The 22,021-nt window shown below is 41.3% G+C and overlaps 1 protein-coding gene across 4 annotated transcripts in view; it reads left to right on the top strand.

Moving 5' to 3' along the window:
• LOC100768534 (cytospin-A) overlaps positions 1 to 22,021 on the top strand; it is a 96,381-nt gene that overhangs the window by 56,236 nt on the left and 18,124 nt on the right. For all 4 annotated transcript variants that reach the window (XM_027394199.2, XM_027394198.2, XM_035452037.1 and 1 more), the window contains 3 exons: positions 3,733 to 3,816; positions 6,462 to 6,618; positions 7,483 to 7,585. In XM_027394199.2, the coding sequence (XP_027250000.1) occupies positions 3,733 to 3,816; positions 6,462 to 6,618; positions 7,483 to 7,585 (344 nt within the window). The remainder of the gene's footprint in view (positions 1 to 3,732; positions 3,817 to 6,461; positions 6,619 to 7,482; positions 7,586 to 22,021) is intronic.

The following is a 22,021-nucleotide window of genomic DNA, read 5'->3' as shown; positions in this document are numbered from 1 at the left end:
AGCTCGTTAAATAGAGTCATTGCTTTTGCATTGAAATGGGCCTCTTGGTGATTTGGGGGTTCAGAATTTGGGCACAACACCTCCATATCTATTCCCCTCCCTGGTTTTGTTTTTTAAGACAAAGTCTCTCCATAGCCCAGAATGGCCTCAAAGTTGCTATGGAGCTGAGGACTGAAATTCTTCATCATCTCTGTTTCCTAGGTGCTAGGATTATAGGAATGTACCTGCATGCCAGGCTGATAAAACCTTCATTGGCTCCCCATGCCAACAGGAGAAAGTCCTAACTCCTTAAAATGAGTTTGATCGTCTGCCTTTCTCTTGCCTGTGGAGCTTTACCTTGCTCCATTTTCCTATTGCACTTTCATCAGTGCTGCTCTGCTGGGCATTGAGCCAGGAGTATATTCCCTTCTGAATTTCCTTTTCACTTTTATTGGAAATGAATAAGCTCAATGTTTTACAAAGGAACACATGAACAAAATGAAAGTAATCTAGCAAGGCAATTTCTCTTTTTTCAAAAGGACCAGGCAGAACTTAAACAGGTCTAGTGAATGCCTCCACCAGAATAGCTGTTTCATCTGTGATATAGGTGGCATCTCATCCCATTGGTGGAAGGTCAATTTCAGTCTGATGCAATTGACTAATCAGGGTGCAAAGGAGAGAGAGGGTTCTTGTTGGACTAATTTGTGTTTGATAGAAAAAGTGTCTCACAATTCTCCCTCTGTCTTACAGTTTCTTTTTATCATCCACCTCCCTTCTGAAAGGGTAACCCTGACTGCTGCTATGGAGTTGGGGCAACGACTGATCTGGCTTCTTCTAGCTAGGTGAGCGTGGCAGTCAGGGTCTACCCTTCCAGTGGAGCAATCTAAAAGGCACTGTGAGTACATGGGTAGTTTTATTTTGGTAGCAGCCAGGTATAGGGAGAAATGAAGTTCTTGACTCTGCCTGGGAGAGGTGTGAGGAGAAGCAGCTGCAGAGTTACTGGCATCATAAGTCTTCAACAGTGAACCAGGAGAAGCCAGAGCAGAGGAGGGCTTTCAGATGTTCAAATAAAAGTCCATTAACATATTTTAGTGAGCTCTAAGAAGTATTCATCTATTGGGCTCCTCTTAATTTCCTTTGGCTTCTAAGGCTGCTCTCCAGAATACCGAATCCAGGGTTTGTTTTCAGGTTCTTTGATAGCCATTGGGTAGTGGCAGGGACCACACGCTGAAATGAGACACCGGTATGGACCTTCAGACATGCAGTATGAAAAGGACAAGTGGGATGCAGTGTCGGGACTAACTCTCATGAACATTTTCCCAGTTGTGTACAGTAGGGGTAAGATTGAATAAGGGGGCACTTTCACACAGGGAATGAGCAAGCTGGGAGCCCCCATCCATAACTGACACTCCTTGTTTTGCTTTTTGAGACGCCATCATATTGTATAGCTGGCCTGGAACTCTCTATTGAGACCAGGCTGGCTTGTATGCATCTGAAATTAAATGTGTGTGCCACCACATCTGGCTAGACACTACATGTCTATATAATTTGTTTATTACTTTCCTAATTTGCTATGTTGTTCTTTGGGAGACAAGATTTTAAGGAAATGATCCTTCAGGTTCATAATTGACTAAATTTAAAATACTGATTCCGGGACTGAAGAGTTAATTCAGTTGACAGAATGCTTTCTGTGCAACCTTGAGGTCTTCAGTTGGACCCCAGCACCCATGTGAAAACTGAGCAAGGGGTTGCACACTTTAAGCCCAGCACTGGGAGGCAGAGACAGTCAGATCCTTGGGGCTCTGTGGTAAGCTAGCCAAGCAGTGGCAAGACCCAGGGACCAGAGAGAAATCCTGTCTCAAAATCCAAGGTGAATGGCTCCTGATTTTGATCTCTGACCTCCATGTGTGCATGTACAGACAGACACACAGATGCACACACACACACACACACACACACACACACACACACACACACACAAACACACATGCACATACACACACAAATAAGTAAATAGAACTGATTTCTATTTCCTATTTCTGTTCTGTGTGTTAGAATTTGTGCATGCAATGTTTTTCCTATAAAAGCTGATAGGATTTGGGACTCTGATACTTGTAAGCTGTTTACATAAAAATGAAGTGTGTTTATGATGAAATCACTAATAATTTCAATCTGTATCTGTTCTATTCTTATGTATAATATAAGCTATCCTTCCTACTTCCTGGGACTCCTGTGTAGAAAGCACTATATTTTATTTCAATCTAAATGCTCCTAAAACTATTTGGGGGCTGGGGAGATGGCTCAGTGCTTAAAAGTACATACTGCTTGTTCAGAGGATTGGAGGTTGGTTCCTAGTATCCATGTCAGGTGGCTCATGACTTCCTGTAATTCCATCTCCAAGGAACCTGTGTTCGTGTGTGTGTGTGCGTGTGTGTGTGTGTGTATACACACACACACGCACACACAATTAAAAATACAATGTATTTTTAAAAGAAAATTGTTTGGAAACAATACTATATGTCATTACTATTCACATTATGATGTTTTAAGAGAGGTAGCAAGTAAATTGGTAATTCCTTTGGTTTTCTATGTGTTTTGTGGTTTGTTGTTGTTTTGGTTTTGGTTTTTTGTCTTTGTAATTTTTGTTTTTGTTGCCTATCATTGAACCCATGCATGCTAAAGCATGCTTTATCATTGACCTGCTTTTTCAGCCACTAAATAGTTAATGTGTTTAAAAAAAGAAATGGGTGGGTATTCTTGGAAAGCAAGGCTAATAATAGTCTTTATTAAATACAGGCATTATTGTTTAGTTTTATACTAGTCGTTTATCCCTAACATATCAGATCCTGGCTAGACAGAACACATGCATTCATGTCTTTTAGCCTGAGAACAGCCTGTTGGTTTTGTAGTCCTAGATAAGACTTGTGCAGGAAGAGAGAAAGGCAGGGCCAAAAACGGTTGCCCCAGTGTTCCAGGAACTAAAGAGATCCCTAAGAAAGCTTGTGTTCAAGAACCAAGCTGAAGTGATAATAGAGGGAGCATCTGAGACTAGACTGGCCCTCAGACCAGAGCCCACAGATGGGGTAGTAAAGGCTCCCAGTCGGCATCATCCTCCTTGGGGGAGCTCCCTCCCTCATGCCCTGTTGTCCATATACCCCATGTTTTATCCAAACAGGCTCTTTTTCTTCTAATTTGTGTCTTTGTTCCTATTGTGTAGCTTAAATGCCGTTCCCAACCCCTTTCTTTGCTAGTAAGGCCCAGCTTAATAACCATTGTGTTTTTCATTCCCCTTCTCCTGCCTGAAATGAAAATGAATTTATTCTCCTTCGGTGGCTACATGGTGTGTTGTTGTTATTCTGGAGTTTTAACTATACTGTCCAGGTCTGTCTATGGATACATGTATGTGTGATGTCCCCTTTAGGCACAGAGGGGCAAGGGTTTGTATACTTTGTTTCTTAGGCCCATAGAATAAGGGGACTCATAGTTTTGATTCAGTTGCTTTGAAGATCTAAGTGGCATAAAATGATTTAGAAACAGACACATGTGTAGCACGTCTCACTGTCACCTCCAGTAACACATTGTTGACCTGGGATGTTGTACATGTCTGTGGAGATTATTTTTAATAAACACGCTGTCTGGGGGTTGCAGGGTCTTGGATTAGGAAGAGAGATGAGCTAAGCTAAGAAAGGCAAAAGTCACCTTTCTTGTTCTTTGAGCATTCATAGTGACTTTTGTGACTTTCCACCTGTGCAGAGCATCTACTAAGAACATCTTCAGCTAGCCGACCTGCTTCTCTCCCAAGAGTCCCTGCTATGGAAAGTGCCAAGACCATCTCAGGTAATGACTTTGTCTGAAAAAACTCCTAGAAGTTTTCAGTTGCCTACATTACAATAGATGACACGTGAAGGCTCATCTTCGTGAAAGTTGAGAGAGTTAGGTATGCAAAGACTGATTTGAAGAAAACATACCAAAAATTTTCTGGATGCTGAGTTGGCCAGTATGATAAAGTCACCCTACAAGGATGACATTGAAGGCTTATTGTGTTTGTTTTCTGAGCTAACTCTTGCATATTTCAGTTATTTATACTGTTTTCCCTTGTGGCTTTTTCAATTGCACCTGGAAAAGAAAACTGCTGATAACCCTGCCATGGTATTATTAATGTCCTCCACCACATGGAGTGAGCATGCGCATCTGCCTTCTTCCCGCCCACCCTCGTTCCCAGCTTACTTCAGATGAAGCTGAAGGCTTCAGCACTTATATAAAATGTTGATCTCATCTCAGAGTCTTAGCATGCCACTTTAAACACTTACTGATTTAAGACATAACAGCATACTTGAAAACAAAGAGTATCCATAAATTATGCTTAAAAACATGTAAGTTGTTATTGTAAGGTCACCTAATAGGAGAAAGCATTTGCCCCTTTTGGATCTTTTAAGGTAACACTTTACTAATGCCACCTGTGCTTGTCCTGAATTCATCCAGGCAGCCAGAGTGGGTGCAGCAGCATACCTTGTGTTCACTTGCAGAGGCTGAGGCAGGAAGGCTGCAGTGTTTTGGTTTTTGTTCTTTTGTTTTTTGTTTTTTGTTTTTTTTTTTCCCCTATGTCAGTTTTCTGTCTTACTGGAGTGTGTTTGAAACAGTAGCCTGGCCCAAAACTGTGTCTAGTTTTCTGTCTTACTGGAGTGTGTTTGAAACAGTAGCCTGGCCCAGAACTGTGTCTGGCTCTGTGAATAAGCATCTTTCCTTCTGCCCCTTTAGCAGTGTTTTACTACATTTAGAAGGGGTGTGTTTATTTTAATAATGTGAGTGTGGGTAGGGGTGAGGAGTTGCAAATGTCACTCTGGTTTTTAGCAGTGTTTGTATAGTACTCATTGTATATCTAGCAGACCCTCTGAATGCTACATGGTAACAAGGCACTTGTTCACACAGATGTGATACACTGTGTATTTCCACTGCCAATCTTTTCACAGATTTTATTTTTTTAAATTTTTTATGATAATGTCTCATTCTGTAGCCCAGGCTGACCTCATATTCATGATAGTCCTCCTGCCTCAGTTTTGAAATTATAGGGATTGTAGATATGAATTCCCAGCTGTATAAGTGTTTGAGTGAAGAGTAAATACTATCCAGTCATCAGTAAGATCAAGTATTAGTTCTTCCTCTCACAGGGTACCATTTGTTCTTTAGGAATCTTCAGAAGAAAATCTCAAAATTCAAACTAAAAAAAAATTTAAGCATGTATATCACTTTGTTCTTCTTAAAGATATGTAATTATAATTTTCAACATATTCACTACAGTTAAAAAATTATTTGATAAGGCATTCCATCCTTTTCTCTCAGAAAAATCATCTCTATATATCAAAACATAAAGTAACTCTTAATCTTACTGAGATATTTTCTTCCTCGAGTTTTCATTCCTTTTCTTTATTGAAATAGGTTTCATACAGTATACTCTGATTCTATATCATACACCATATTCTGATATTCTCCTATTCCAACTCCTCTCAGATCCTCCCTATTTCCCTGCCCATCCAAATTCACACCCTTCCTTTCTTTCCCATTAGAAAGTAAACAGAATTCAATAATGGTAATAATAAATAAAATAAAAATAAACCAGAATAGGGAGCCGGGCGTTGGTGGCACATGCCTTTAATCCCAGCACTCGGGAGGCAGAGGCAGGCGGATCTCTGTGAGTTTGAGGCCAGCCTGGTCTCCAGAGCGAATGACACAATAGGCTCCAAAGCTACACAGAGATACCCTGTCTTGAAAAAACCAACCAACCAACCAACCAAACAAAAAAACCCAGAATAGGGCAAAGCGAATAGGAAAAAAAAAAGTCAAGAAAGGTACAAGAAACAAATAGAGAACCTGAGACACACATGTTTTCACCCACAGAAACCTATTCTTAAATTAGGAAATGCATGTGTTTATTCATTGTACATGGTACCATGTTACATTGGATTTTTATACAACTATAAATTGATCACATCCCCCCATCTTCCTCCTGTTTTCCTTTAGTTGTTTGTTCCCCTAGACAGTTTTGCTTCATGTAATGTGGATGTCTTTGATTTTATGACTCGTATAGTATCTCGAAACCACAAATCAGAGAAATTATATAATTGCCTTTGTGAGACTGACTTAATTTGTGTAAATAATATAAAATGTTGTCAGATCCTCTTACCTAGAGTCCCAACTGCATCCCTTTCCCTGCAAATGGTGAAACTTTGTTCTTTTTGGCTGGGAAAAGAAATCCACTGTGTATGTACACTACAGTTGCTTTATCCCTTCCTCTGTTGTTAGACACCAAGGTTGGTTCCATAGTTCACCTAATGTGATTACTGCTGCAGTCCACATCGACATACAAATAACTATCTTGTGTTGATTTGAGCAGCCAGTAGTTCTAGCTTTAGTTTTGTGTGACACCTCCATAGTGAGCTCCACAGTGGCTGGACTAGTTTATATCCATGATGACTTTCTCACAGTGTCTCGACGAAGTAGTGAAGAAATGAAACGGGACATGTCTGCATCTGAGGGAGCATCACCAGCCTCTCTCATGGCTATGGGCACCACGTCACCACAGCTCTCCCTGTCTTCCTCTCCCACGGCATCAGTCACTCCAAGCACCCGGAGCCGAATAAGGTAGGAAATGTGTCCTGTGTCTTTCCTGGCCTTTCAGAATGAAGGATCGGCTTATAGGTCAGTGTTATCTGGGCACTCCTCTTTCTCTTTCTGTGTTATTAAGTGTTGACTAGCTATGTGTTTTTGGGTTTTTTTTTTTTTATTTGTTTTAACTAGAAATGGCCAAGTCAATGTAGATGAGGCATCCCTAGTGTGAAAACCCAAGTGCATGCCTTTTTGAGTACCAACACGAAGGCCAGAATGTTTCAGACTTTGGGATTTTCAAACTAGAGATGTTCTCTTGGTAAATTCTATGCAAATACCCCAAAATCTGGTGCTGGCTTTTGGGAAGGGTGTAGCTCGGTGGTCAAATACTTGTTTAGCATGTAAAGACTTATTACCAGTGTCATAAGTAAATAAACAAGGTTAAGAGAGAATGAAGAGAAAGAAGCAATGTGAGGAGACACAGGCCATGCCTGCAGTCTCAACATTCAGAAGATGGAGGCAGAAGGACTAAATGCGAGGCCAGCCTTAGCTACATAGTAAAACTTTGTCTGAAATAAAAAATTAAATAAAAACAAGCTGATGCCACCAGTATCAATCACACTGAGCGCCCTGGAGTGCATCCTATTACTTGTGAATGCACTTGATATAGAATCTTTGTTGCCATGTGGATGAGGAGTAGAGTTCCTCCTCTTAGCCTTGCCAGCTGTAGGTCTATGGGACCACAAACTAAAAACTGATTGTGAAATTAAATAAAAATCTATGTCTTAACGTGAAACAGCCTTAGTTTCGTGCTTGTATCTATCAAAAGTGCAATCAGTGCTGGGGTCTTACAGTGGTACTCAAATATGTCAATTTGGGTTCCTTATTTTCACAAATTAGGGAGGAACGGAAAGACCCCCTCTCAGCTCTGGCAAGGGAATACGGAGGATCTAAAAGGAACGCCTTGTTGAAGTGGTGTCAGAAGAAGACAGAAGGTTATCAGGTAACCATGTGGTTCTCTTACTCAGTGTGAGTGAGCACTGAGCAAGCACCAACTCATCACTGACTTCGCATCTTACATTCAAAATGATTCTTATACTGAGTCTTAAGTGTGCACACATTCTCAGAGTCTGTACTGAACTTGGTTGAGTGCCCCTGGGACAAGATAAGCTTATTTCTGTGAGAAGTAACCGGTTTTCTGGTACTTTTGATGAGCACCTTTACAAAGTCCTCCTTGTTCCGTGTTTGCGAGCATGAGTGTGGTGTGCATGTCCTAGCCTTTGGGAGTTGCCTTTCTCTTTCCACTGTGGGCTTCAGGCTAGTCAGGTTGCCAGGCTTTGCGCTGCAGGTACTTTTATCCACTAAGGACTTTGACTGGCCCTTACAGCACTTCTCAAGTCCAGGTTAAGTGCTTCTGATGAGATGACATCGGATTAGCATTGAAAACATACATATTTCATTTAAATTCACCCAGGCACTAGGTCTCTGTATTTTTGTTTTCACAGCGTTTCACCATTCCCATTGCAGTTTATGCTGCATTGTTTCCTTTCTGGACTATTATAGTATCCTGCCACTTCTTCCTGTCTTTCTTCCAGCGTTTTATTCAGGTTTTATTTTATGTGATGTTAAATACAGTTGTGAAGAAGAGATTTAATGCCACACAAAATAAACATATTTATTATACTGCTAAAAAATTTCTGTTTAGATTCCCAGGATCCTCATATAGGATTTAAGTTACAGAGACCTTTTCCAGATTGCAACTGATTTTCCTCACAGATGTGCAGGGGAATGCCAGAATGTCATTGGAGTTCTATATTACTGGGTTCATGTCAACAAAATGGCCAAAAACAAAAACAAAACAAACCCAAACCCAACTATTAACAGAAAACTCTTCCATGAAAGAAATAACAAAGTAGTAGAGGAATCAGTGGCCAAGATCTAGCATTAAGAAGCTGCCTGTGGACAAATTGGTTCATGACTTCAAGCAGTGATTGGCAGCTCATCTAGGCTTAGTGAGCCAAGTGTACACAGGCCATGTGAGGAAGACGCAATAGTCACTGAGCATCTGCCAGTGGTCTGCCGTTTCTAGCTCCTATTAGCTTTAGTGGAGATTAGAGGGAGGGTGTGAATAGGGAGCTATAGACACAATGTAAAGTGTGACAACTGTTCTGGGAAATTAGCTAGCTATCCTTAAAAACATTCAGAATGACCATATTACCAGACAGTTACATCTCTGGATATATAATTGGAAGAATTGAAAACAGGGATCCAAAGAGACAGCTTGGGTGTCCCCATTGTCCATAGCACCACAATTCACAGACGCTACAAGGTGGAAAGTACAAGCATCCCAGCAACCATTGGCAAATGAGTGGATGAGTAATAGGGCTCTCTGCTTACAGCAGAGTGCTGTATGTGTATAATGGAGCGATTCTGATACACATTACAATATAGATGAACCTTGAAGGCTAGAGGAACAAACCCCATGGGAAAGGACCAATTCTGTATGGTTCTGCTTTCATAAACACCCACAACAGCGGCATAAATGCACATAGACAGTAGGACCATCTTTGTGTGCAGCTAGTTATTGTTCAGTATTTACAAAATGAGATGGCAGGTGGTGATGGGAGTATAATAGTGCAAATCTCCCATACTCCTGACAGCTACAATTTAAATTGCATGTGCCTTTCATCACAATAAGCAAATTGCTTTTAAAGACAGCGAAGCATTACCCTAAGATACATTTTTTTTAAACGTTATTGTAAAAGGTATCATTTCCCTGATCCTTCCTCACTTTCTTTTTCCTTTGTATATAAGAAAGCTACTGATTAGCCGGGCGTTTGTGGTAGATGCCTTTAATCCCAGCACTTGGTAGGCAGAGGCAGGTGAATCTCTGTGAGTTCGAGGCCAGCCTGGTCTACAGAGTTCCAGGACAACCTCCAAAGCAATACAGAGAAACCCTGTCTCGGGGGTGGGGGTGGGGTGGGGGGGAGGTTGGGGGTGGAGGCTACTGATTTCTGTGTGTTCATTTTTATCCTGCTACTCACTGAAAGTATTTATCAGCTATAGAAGTTTGTTGGTGGAGTTTTTAGGATTATTTGTGTATAAAGTCATATCATCTGCAAATAAAGGTACTTAGACTTCTTCCTTTCCATTTGTCACCCCTTGACGTCCTTCCTTTGTCTTACTGCTCCAGCTATGACTTCATGTACTATGTCGAATAGGTTCGGAGAGAGTGGTCATCCTTGTCTTGTTTCTTATTTTAGTGGAAATGCTTGAGTTTCTCGATGTTTAGGTTGATGTTGACTGTGGGCTTGCTGTCGATTGCCTTTATTATGTTGAGTTATATCCCTTGTATCCCTAGTCTTGCAGGACTTTTATGAAAGGGTGTTGGCTTTTGTCAAAGGCCTTTTCTGCACTTCATGAAATGATCATGTGGGGTTTGTCTTTCATATATGCTTATATATGGTGTATTACGTTTCTTGATTTATGTATGTTGAATCATCCCCGCATCTCTGGGATGAAGCCAACTTGATTATGGTAGAAATTGTATTTGATGTGTTCTTGGATCCAGATTGCAAGTATTTTATTGAGAATTTTTGCATCTGTGTTCATAAAGGAGACTGATCAGTGTCTTAGGGTTTCTGTTGCTGTGAAGAGACACCATGACCACAGCAACTCTTATAAGAAAACATTGAATTGGGTGGCTTACAGTTTCAGAGATTCAGTCCATTATCATTATGATAAAACATGGTGGTGTACAAGACGACATGGTGCTGCAGAGGGAGCTGAGAATTCTACGTCTTTAATCCATTGGCAACAGAAAGTGGACTGAGATACTTACTGGCTGTGGCTTGAGCATATATGAAACCCCAAAGCCCACCTCCACAGTGACACACTTCCTCCAACAAGTCCATATTTACCCCAGCCACACCATGATCGAATGGGAGCCAATTACATTCCAACTACCACACTGTAATTTTTTGTTAGGTCTTTGTATGGTTTTTTTGAATCAGGGTAGTTGTTGGCTTGTATAAAGAATTAGGAAGTGTTTCTTCTTTCTAATATGTGGAAAAATTTTACAAGTATTGCCATTAATTATTCTTTAAAGGGCTGGTAGAATTCTGTGCTGAATCCATATGACTTTTTGTGGGTTGTTCTTTGTTTGATTGGGAGATTTCTTAGTTAATGCTTCTCTTTCATTTTGGGTTATGGGTCTGTTTAAATTGCTTACTTGTTCTTTATTTAGATTTAGTAGATTGTATACATAAGGAAATTCATCCATTTCTTTTAGGTTTTTCAGTTTGTTAGAGATTTTTAAAGCTTGTCCTTATGAGTCTCTGAATTTCCTTAGTGTTTGTTGTAAAATGCCCCACTTCATCTCTGATTTTATTAATTTGGATCTTCTGTCTTCTTTTATTCAGTTTGGCTAAGAGTTTGTCAATCTGTTTTTACCCTCTAAGAACCACCTCTTTAATTTCATTGATTCTTTGTGGGTTTTTTGTTTGTTTGTTTGTTTGTTTGTTTTTATTTCATTGTCTTCAGCCTCAAGTTTATTTCTTGCCATCTACTGTTTTTGAACCAGTTTCCTTTTATTGGACAGTAGTTCTCAGTCTGGATTTGGAATTTCAGCCACAGCTGAGTTCTTCATGGATGGGAGGTAGGCAACCAGTTGTGCTCAGGTGTGTAGTGCCCTCCATACTAATTGACCCCTCTTCAGTGGTACTCACGTCACCACTCATGTTTGGGTTTATTGTAAGAAATTTGGTAGCTAAAAACACAGGCTGCCAGCAGCCCACGATGCACCCTTTCCAGATGTTGATGCACTTGTGTTGCTGGCTGTAACCTGTCTGAAAGGCTCCCACAGTGCCACTGGGGCTGAAATTTTCATCAGTATCCAGCTCGGCAATCCTGGTGTCCCAGCCATTGTGAATGCTGGGAACTGACCTCAGGTCCTCTACAAGAGTAGTACGTGCTCTTGACTGCTGAGCCGACTCTCCAGTCCCAGCCATAACTGTTTTAAACTAACAGACTGATCTGTTAGAGCTCTAATGTGTCACATACCACGTAAGAAGTACCAGAGCCCCTTTCCAGGCTGGCTGTGCGTATGGGTGAGCATGTGTGTCCTTAGGCACCAGCAGTGGGTTCAGGCCTTTGGTCTCTGCCGCCTCACAAATCTCTGTTCAGAAGGGGCACGGAGCTGTTACGTGACACTCAGTATGCACTGATCTCGCAGACCCCCAAATGAACCATGAATGCTTTATGTCAGAGAAACTGTCTAATCAATGCAGATGGATTCCCTAGTACTCAGATCTTCTTTGATCTTCAGATTGCTGTGCTGATCACTGTAATCTTATTAACCACCATTGCAAAATAAGCTATTGCGAATACAACTTTACTTGACAAATACGCTCGTCTCCTTTAAATTGTGCCCTGCCATTTATGAAGCACTGTAGTTTTAGAACACTAGAGTTAGCATTGGAAGGACCTGATATTCTGATTTGTTGAGGAGAGAAACCACAAGCAGCTTCTAGAGCTACGGCTTTAAGATTGACTCTTGTTTTGTGTTTTGGCAGCACTGCTTTACTCTGTTGGGGATGGAACTCAGGGCCTAGCATTCATTCTAAACCACTTGACTGCATCCTCAGTCTCCACAATTATGTTTTAAAATTTTCATTTAACTATAGGGTTTAGTCCAACAAATGTTTTTTCCTTTTAATAAAATTTATCATTTTTGAGAATTGTATACAGTTTATTTTGATCATATTCACACCAGTCCCCCACCTCCTCCCACATCTCCCCTCCCTGTTGCCTATCTACTTCCCTCTGTGTCTTCCTTGTTACAAAACAGTATCAGCAACAACAGATATCAGTGTACATCCATGCTGTTCATGTGCTCTTGGATGTGTGCCTTCTGTTGAAGCCAGGGTTGATTACCAGGGACCACAAAAAGACACAGGTTTTACTCTCTCACAACTCCTCAGCTCAGGGATGGGGTTTTGTGTTCACCTCCCCTGTCCACACTGGGATTATTTGGCTTGAGTTTGAGCAGGTCTTGTATATGTTGTCACAATTGCTGTGAGTTGTTGTGTGCTACTTTTCTCTCTGTGTCTGGAAAGCATGGCTTCCTCGCAATCGTCCACCACCTCTGGCTCTCCCAGTCTTTCCTCCTGCTCTTCCATGATGATCCCTCATCCCTAGGTGGAGGGGCAGGTATAGAAGTCCTAGTTAGGCCTGGTCACTACACACTCTCAGCCAGAGTTGGGTCTGTGTTCACGTCATCTGCAGCATAAAGAAGCTTCTCTGATGCGGGTGAAAGATGCACAGTCTATGGAATCAACCTAATAATATGTCATTTTAGCAGAATAATGGTAATCGGTTCTCCCCTAGGGCCCAAGACCTTTGTGCCTCCTGTTTCTGCTTCCCCAGAGACAAGAGAGGATCCAGACTCTGGTCCTCATGCTTATGCAGACAGACACTCTACCCATAGAGCCAGGTTCCCAGCCTGAGAGCTTTGTTTTAGATGAAAACGACTGAGTTTCTGATAAAATATCAAACTTACAAATGGATTAGCTAAATCTAAAGGATAATGAAATCACTTAACCTCGTAGAAAACAGTTTAATAAAAACAGATTTGAGTCCCACTTGAGATACTTGAAGCTTTATTGAGGCATGTGCTCCATTAATATGTAGACAGTATCAGAAATTTCTTAGTGGAGAATTTATGGACTTATGGCTTTATCACTTTTCTCACACACCCACACCCCCCCCACACACACTCACCCCCCAGCTGAGGACCGAACCTAGGGCCTTGCGCTTACTAGGCAAGCCGTCTACCGCTGAGCAAAATCCTCAACCCATCACTCACTTTTTTAAGGACAATGCTTTGTTTGCATTGTAACATTTTCTTCTACTGTAAAGATCAGTAGTGAGCTGTGTGGAGTCTTCTGCCAAGTGTAGAGGTGGAGTCAGGGAACAGAAGTGTAGCTGGTGGTGTTGGGAAGCTGTGGTGCCATCAGTAAATACACACCAGCACTTAGCAGTCAGTTACAGTACAGTGATAGGCCCAGGCCTCTGCCAAGACTCCCAAAACAAAAAGCAAACAAACAAAAACTGTCTAAGTTACAAAGAAAGAGTATCTTCAAAGGCAGCTAACCAACGTAGCTCCCACCAGACTTGCAGAGAAGAAAGCACCTTGAGTTGAGAACCGTATTTACCCTTATTTATTTATTTATTTACTTATTTTTTGCTTGATGACATCATAAGTAAAGTTTCCTTTTATTATTACTTCTCTGGGGATTTCTTAAAAAAAAAAAAAAAAAGAGCCAGGTGTGGCGGTGTATGGCTTTAATCCGAGTACTCACTCATAAGGCAGAGGCATGAGGATCTCTGAATTTGTGGCTAGCCTGGTCTACATAGTGAGTTTGAAGCCTGCCAAGGCTACATAGTAAGACCCTATCTCAAAAAAAGGGAGGTGTTAGAGAGATAGCTCAGTGATTAAGAACAGTGGTTGCTCTTCCAGAGGACCTAAGTTCAGTTCTCAGTACCTACATGGCAGTTCATAAGTGTCTGTAATTCTAGTTTCAGGGAATCAAATACCCCTTTCTAGCCTCTGTAGGCATGAATGTGGTGTGCAGGCAGACATGGAGGAAAAATACCCCCATGTATATAAAATAAAGAATAAATAAGGTTTCCACCCCCCCCAAAAAAAAAACCCTCAAAAACCAAGAATGAATATTGAGTTTTGTCAAATGTTTATCTGTGTCTATTGAGTTGATCCTATTTTCTCTTTAATGTTAGAACCTGTTAAGAATTTATTTAGAAGTTATATCAGTTTGTTTCTGTATACTTTGTCAGTATATGGCATCAACATATGTTGACTTCCTCGAACAAACTATTAGGAATTACCTCTTCAGATTTATGGAGAAATTTGTGTAAAACTGGCATAATTTTTTATGTGTTTGGTAGAATTTCCCAGTGAAGCCTCTGGATCTGGGGTTTTCTTTGTGGGGAAGTTTTTAACTACAAAATCTGATTTCTTTAACAGATATAGACTGTTTATCTCTCTGTCTATGAATGAACTTAGTTTTCAGAAATCTGAGTTGTTGGATATTGGCAAAGGTATTCATATAGTGTCTGTAGGCTTCCTTTTATATATTTATAGTGTAATTTTATGGTGTCTTTTTTTTTTCTCAGATTAACTGCCTAGAAGTTTATCAAATATATTTGTCTTACCAAAGAATTGGTGTTTGGTTTTGGTTTTGATTTTTATATTTTCTGTTATTTTTAGTTTCTGTTTCCTCAATCCCACTGTAATTGTTCATTCTTTATTTCTTTCCCTCCCTCCCTCCTTCCCTCCCTCTCTCCTTTTCTTTCTTTCTTTCTTTCTTTCTTTCTTTCTTTCTTTCTTTCTTCCTTTCTTTCTTGTTCCTTTGAGTTTCATTTTGTTGTTGTTTGGTTGGTATGGTTTGTTTGGTTTGGTTTTTCAAGACAGGCTTTCTCTGTGTAGCTTTGGAGCCTGTCCTGGAACTAGCTCTTGTAGACCATGCTGCCCTCAAACTCACAGAGATCCACCTGCCTCTGCCTCCTGAGTGCTGGAATTAAAGGTTTCTGCCACCACAACCCAGATGTTTTTGTTTTTAAAGGAGGAAAACTGTATTTTGGCTCATGTTTTCAGTAGTTCAGTGCTTGATCACTTAGCTGACAGACATGGGCAGAGTGTTGTGGTTGCAACGGTGTGTGGTAGAGGCTGTGTGTGGCAGACAGAACTGGAGAAAGGCTCATTTGCTTTTCAGTTTATTATGGTGAAAGTTGTTACCTTAATTTGAAGCTATCTTTTCTATTGACATCCTATAAGTTTTGATGCTCTATATTTTAATTCAGAATACTCTTTAATGTTTTTCTTTCATTTTTATTTTTACTTAATTTTATTTTGAAACAGTCTTGCTCTGTTGTTTCAGCCTTAGACTCCTGGATTCAAGCCATTGTCCTGTCTTAGTCTGTTAAGTAGGTGACTAATTTAGTTTTTTTGACTCATGGGGCTACTTCAAAGAGTATCATTTGGTTTCTAAATATTTGAGGATTGTTTCAGAGGTCTTCACGTTTCTAAGTTTAATTCCATGTGTGTAGAGAATCCTTTGACTCAGACTGTGATCTGGAGTGCTCATCTGTGGTTATGGAGAGACACTTTGTAGATGCCTGGTCAGATTCATTGTGAGAGTGGTGTCCATCCTTAGAGGAGGACATTAGAATCTCTGGAAACAAGCTGCAGGTTTCTCTACCTGCAGTTCTAACGGTTTGGGGCACTGTGACACTAGGTGATTTGTTGGTTTCTCCCTGTCTCTTAGGCCGGCCTAGAAGTTGAGGCATTCTCTTACCTCAGCCTACCACATACTGGGACGGCAAAGTGTGGTCTAGCTTGTCTAGCCCAGAAGCTGCCTGGCTCCACAGATGTTTAGGATTCTTTGTCTTGAGAAATTTGCCTCTGTTGTTATGAAATGACTTTTCCATTCCCGAGGATATCTTCTATTCACCTTTACTTTTTCTGATAATAATATATCTACTTTCACTGTCTGTTATTCAGTCAGCATGGTATGTGTGTCTCCGTGTCTATGAGTGTGTGCAGGTGTGTGTGCACCTGTGCCTGCTGCATCTGTACTTATGCTTGTGTATGTGTATGTGGGTATGTGCATACATGCAGAAGAGGCTGATCCCTTGGCACTAGAGTTATAGGCAGTTGTAGGCCATCTGACATGGGTGCTAGGAGCTGAACTTTGGTCCTCTGGAAGAGTACTACACTCTTAACCACTTCTCCAGCCTCTCCTTTTTTTAGTCTCTCAGTGGCTTGAGCTTGCTGATTAAGTTAGGCTGACTGAGCAGCGAGCCCAGGGAGCCCCCCAGCACTGGGGCACAAGCATTGCCACCTTGTCTAGACACTGGGCCCCTCATGCCTGCATAGCAAGCACTTTTCCAACTGAGTTACCTACTCTGTTGTGCTTCTTTTTGGTGGCAGATAATTTATTAGTATCTTTATTTTGTTACTGAGCTTTATAAGGTTTATACTGTAAATTTTGTCATAATTTACTTAAAGTTTGTCTTAATTAGCTTAAAAAAGAAAAGAAACAATAGCAACTTTGCCTCTAGTGTAGCTTTGTTTCTCCTCTTTTGCAGTGTCAAGTCTCTATCTGTGTGTTACAAACCTGAGAGTATAGTATCCAAGAAGATGAGAAAAGCTGCTTTTATCAGGAGGGCCACACACTCCTGCTATTTTTACCTCATATTTTAGCCACTTTTCATGAATAATATTTCTTAATTTGTTATTTGCCTTTAGTTGATTTCCAGTGTTCTAAATGGTTACTTTTGAGAAGTTTTGTCTTGTTTTGAATTTACTTTTTTAGGGGAAGTATTTGTCTAACTTTTGTTCCAGCACAGCCAAAAATTTCCTAGCGTGCTTTATTCTCTCCCCTAACCTCAGTCCTCTTTTGACTGAGCAAAATCAAAGGCAGACACTAACTGTTCATTCTTTCAGGGTGTATGTCTCCATGGTTTAGAATCAGCGTAGTCAGAAATAGTTAACGGATAAACCTTCCCAGCATCCTTTGTGACAATAGACCATTCACAGACAAGCAGGGGAAGTTCTTTCATAGACGGTGTGAAGTGATCATGCTCAGCTCTCCAAGCGTGTGACTTGTGTGTGTGTAGGTGACTCTGCCTCCAAAGCTCAGGTTCCGCCCATTCTTGCCAGGTCCACATGCTGGAGCATAGGAGAAGGGAAGTAGGAGTAGGGAAGCCTCCTCAGCTGAGCTGTCCCTTGGCTTGTTCCTATTCATCCCTTACAGTTTTCAAAGAGACTTGAATATCTTTCGAAGAGATGGGACGGCGTGCACCCACCCCCCCATCCTTCCTTTACTTTCTCCTTCCTCTTCCTGAGGCTGCAGTTGCTCCATGATGAGAATTAGGACGAGGCCAGAGAGGGTGGAATGAGAAAGAGTAGACAGGCTGGAGTCTTGCCACAGAGACACAGCAGTTACAACAACACATGAGAATTTGTTTCCTCCCCTGTAACTAACCTCTCTGGTCACGGGGATGACTTCTCAGAGTTAAGCTAAAAAGGTGCAAATGCAGATAAGGTTTTCATCTGAATCAAATCTAAGTTGAAAGTCTAAATCTCCTCATTTTTCATTGTGTTTTACATGGAAACTGAATATGTGAAACTATCTTATTGTTTGTAAATATTACTGTATTCCAGGGGTTAAAAATACTTGAATAAAGGGGAGAGATTTGTAGCCCCACCTATTCTTTCTGTGGAGTGTGCCTGCTACAATGTGGCACAGTGAAGCAGAAAAACAGCCGGCATGTACCATCCCTGGCATGTACCATCCCTGACGGCAAGAGGTTGTCGTCTAGAAGGCGCCACCAGAGACTAGAAGGAGCTCGGGCCTTTTCCTGGGCTCATGTGCTTTGTGCACTGAAGAGGTTAGATGATGGCTTGATGGTCACAGTGGAGTGAAAGAGCTGTTTCCTGTTTTCAGGGGATTCCTTTTAATGCCAAACATAGCAGCTGGGAAACAAAGTTTTCCCAGAAGCGAGTGTACTTACTGCATTTTGTCTAAACATGATTTTGACAGCAACTATTAACATCTATTTCTAGAAATGTCAGCACTATAATTTTAAAATGTTAATTTCTTAGTACTGTTACATAAATTACTTTGATCTGTGTCTTGCATTTTTGTTTTTGAGAAAAGAGCTCTCACACTGTAGCCCAGGCTGTCCCCAAACTTGCAGTATTCCAAGTGCTAGAGTTCAGGTGTGAGCCACCATAACTTGCAAATGTGCTTTAGCGCATTGGAGATGAGACTACTCAGTCATCTTCCCTCTCTCTGGCTGCACAATTTGATCTTCTTGCATAGGTGAGGACATAGAAAAATGACAAAACCAATTCTTAAATGCCAACATTGAGTTTCTTCATTGTAAGTATTTTTAGATCTACATCCAAAGACCATAGATTTGGGGAGCTGTTTGGTAAGATGCCCTCCAGGTGCCTGGTGGTCCTGCCCTGTATACAGCAAGAATAGCTGCATGGAAATAACTGTTATTACTTCACCAGCACAGTGGTTCTGAAAAGATCCAAAGGCAGACTGGCCTAAAGAGTTTGAATGTATTTCTAGGGCCTTGTCTTTCCACTGGGTGCAGACATTCTGTTCATTTTCCATGCATTTTGCATCCGTGTAACTTCCACCCATGATGTAGAGAAAATCTGCTGAATGTAGTAAAACGTTTGCTTTCCATTGTTCTTAGCTTTAAAATAAGTGACTTAAGGATGAGTTTCCTTAGATAAAAAGCAAGGCACTAAAGATACACACACATGGGGGTGTATGTTTATAAATCCTAGAACTTGGGAATCAGAGGCAAGAGGATCAAGATCAGTTTTATCCTACCATTTGAAGTGAGTCTGAGGCCAGCCTGGACTGCATTAGTTTGTCTTTAAAGGGAAGGGATACTGTATCTTGGTTTGGTGTCACATGCCCATGAACTCAGTGCTTGGAGGCTGAGCAGGAAGATTGTTATACGTTTGAGGCCAGCCTGTGCTACATGGGAAGATCTTATCCCAAAAGAAGGAGGAGATAAATACCAAGCACCTCAAATTCTAGTCTCAGAAGTTGGAGACTTGTAGGCTAAGGCAGGGAGATCCTGAATTTGAGGCTAACCTGAGGCTACACACTGAGACACTGACCCAAGTGAAGATAGAGGGGAAGGACGGAATATAGCTATCTAAGTCTGACCTAGAAATTACATAGACTGGGCCTTTAATTTCTTGGGATATGGAACTGTGACTTCACAATTGGGTCTCCAGGTTCTCAGTTGCTGCCTGTTTATATACTGTGCTCCCCACGCCTGCAGCATTTTGATTCTTCAGTAATCGTCCATAAGTAGGTATTTTTATTATGAGCAATGCTAAGAAATAGAAGGAAAACTAGCTAAGTAACATTTTCAAGATCTGCTTAATTATCTTATTAAAAACAGAAACATTAAATTGTCTGATTCAAATAGTTTTAAAATTATCAATTTAAACCAGTGTGTGCAGTCAGTCCCCTTTGCTCTGTGTTTCACCTGGTTCAGGGCTCTAGCTCAGTGGTGTGGTGGCTACAGAGCAGCTGAAGTTTGACACGTTGGTTTCATTATATACATGATTGCCTTGAATTTTATAAATGAGTTTAGCCCGAGGGCATCCTGGCTATTTAGGGTAACTTCTCCATTTGTCAGAGCAGCTTGCTTAGAAAGATCACCACCTCCTGATAAATAATTATGGAGAGGACAGACGGCCATTAGACTTTGTCAGGAGGGGGAAAGAGGAGGAGGGTTCTTTTCTGAATGGGCTTTTTAGATCTGAGAGAAAGAAGACTGGCCTGCTTATCTACAAGCACCATCCAGAACTTAATGGCTTCAGATAATGATTTCATCTGTTTAGCTCATCACTCTGCAGTCTGGGTGGGGCATAATGGATATATCTCTTCTTCATTTAGTTTCCTCAGAGGTGGCTCAGTACTGCCTGGGGCTGGAATCATCTCTTGGCCATCTCCCTCAGGACTGGTGGGTGGTGGCTAATGGCTATGACAGAGCCTCCGTGCATAGCCTCTTCTAGCCATACTTACCTTCTAGGGGCAAGTGTCATGAGAGAGACAGGAAAAGGATCTCTCCTTCTGTGATCTATCTGGTCTTGGTGGTAGTGTCCTTTCTGCCACACCATTTTTCAGGCAGTGGTGAAGCTATGCCTGTTGGGGGTGGGGGGGGCAGGGAAACAGGTGGCACGTCTTGAGGGAGTTGTGACAAGGTCTGAAGAGAATGTGGTCCAGAAAGATTGCTGCAGGATATGCCCCAGAGAGACTTCTCTCTCTTATATAAGCCATCCGGGAAGCTAGTAATGTTCATAGGCTGGACACAGCCTTATATATACTCCTTTTTAAAATAAATTTCACTTCACAAGAAGGAGCAGTTTGGAGAAGTAAAGCAAAATGAAGGTGAGAATAAGTGACAGCCTAGGGAAACATTCCACATTTTCGGTCTGGATGCATCTGCAGGACTTTGAAGCACATCAGCCTAAGATGTAGCTTGTATCTGAAATACCTGAGGAGGGGAGCCCTGCCCCTCAGTAGCCATCCAGATTGTCTTTCACCAGATGTCACCTTTCTAGCAGAGGTACTTGGGCTGCATCTGTGCTGGAGACCTTGGTCTCCAGACCCTGGGATATAGGTACACATCAACACAATTGGCATGGCTCTGAAAATGAAACTCGAGAATTTCTGAGTTCCCGAATGTTGCTTGTTGGTGGACCTGGAATGCCTTTTAAAAGTAGGTGTATTAAGGCATAATTGCTAAGTACTAGTAAGCTACATATAAGCTTATAATTTAGTAACTTCTGACATTTATGTACTTGTTAGACTGTAACCACAGGCGACACACACGTTAGTGCATGAAGGTCCTCACGCGCTTTGTACTCCCTTGGGTCCCACCTTTCCCCTCTCATTTCCATGCACTCGTCCATCTGCTGTCACTGCGTATCATTTATACCTTTTTGTAATCTGATGTAGGTGGAAACAGTTTACAAAGTGGGAATCACCTCTTTCACTTAACATTATTTTGAGGATCAGTTCTGTTGTACATATCAGTAATTTATTTCCCTTCTGTGTAGCAGCCCATGTTATTATAGGAGTACCACAGTGTGTCTGCTCATCTTCTGAGAAGCATTTGTGTTATTTCCAATTACTACTACTGTAACTTAAACTCCTAAGTACCTTAGATACTCTTACAAAGTATCATAGATAAACAAAGTATCATTTACAAATAAACAAAAATAATTCTTTAAGAGCTGGAATCAAGATCTGGAGTGAGATCAGGATTTTTAGTGGTCAAATTTTTGTGAGGTCCATGCCCCAGGTTGCAACTGCCATCTTGCATCTTCACATGGAGAGAGAGAGAGAGAGAGAGAGAGAGAGAGAGAGAGAGGGAGGGAGGAGGAGGGAGGAGGGAGGGAGGGAGGAGGGAGGAGGGAGGGAGGGAGGGGGGGGAATCTTTTGTTTTGGTTTTGAGGTCAATTCTGTGTGTCCCTGTGAGGCCTGCTAGGGACATGCTGGGTAAACCAGACTGGTGTTAAGCTGTCATTGATCTCCTGTGTCCCTCTCAAATGCCAGGGCTGCAGATATGCACTGCTTTATTTGGCTTGGGATTCTTTTTCCATTATTATTACTATTACTGTTATTAATTTCTTCTGCTGCTGTGTCTTTCTTCTTTTCCCTTCACCTCTCCTGCTTCTTTCTGTAACAATAAGTCTTTCCACCAAGCTTCCTGAGCACTGCTGCATATCATTTATGAAATTTCATGGAACTCTTTTATGGATTCTTTGGTGTTATATATAAATGTTTGACTAACCCAAGATCTCAAAGAA

This window comes from Cricetulus griseus (assembly GCF_003668045.3).
Source record: "Cricetulus griseus strain 17A/GY chromosome 1 unlocalized genomic scaffold, alternate assembly CriGri-PICRH-1.0 chr1_0, whole genome shotgun sequence".
Taxonomy (NCBI): Eukaryota; Metazoa; Chordata; class Mammalia; order Rodentia; family Cricetidae; genus Cricetulus; species Cricetulus griseus.
The sequence above is the reverse complement of the archived record's forward strand: the minus strand, read 5'-3'. Positions and strand labels throughout refer to the sequence as shown.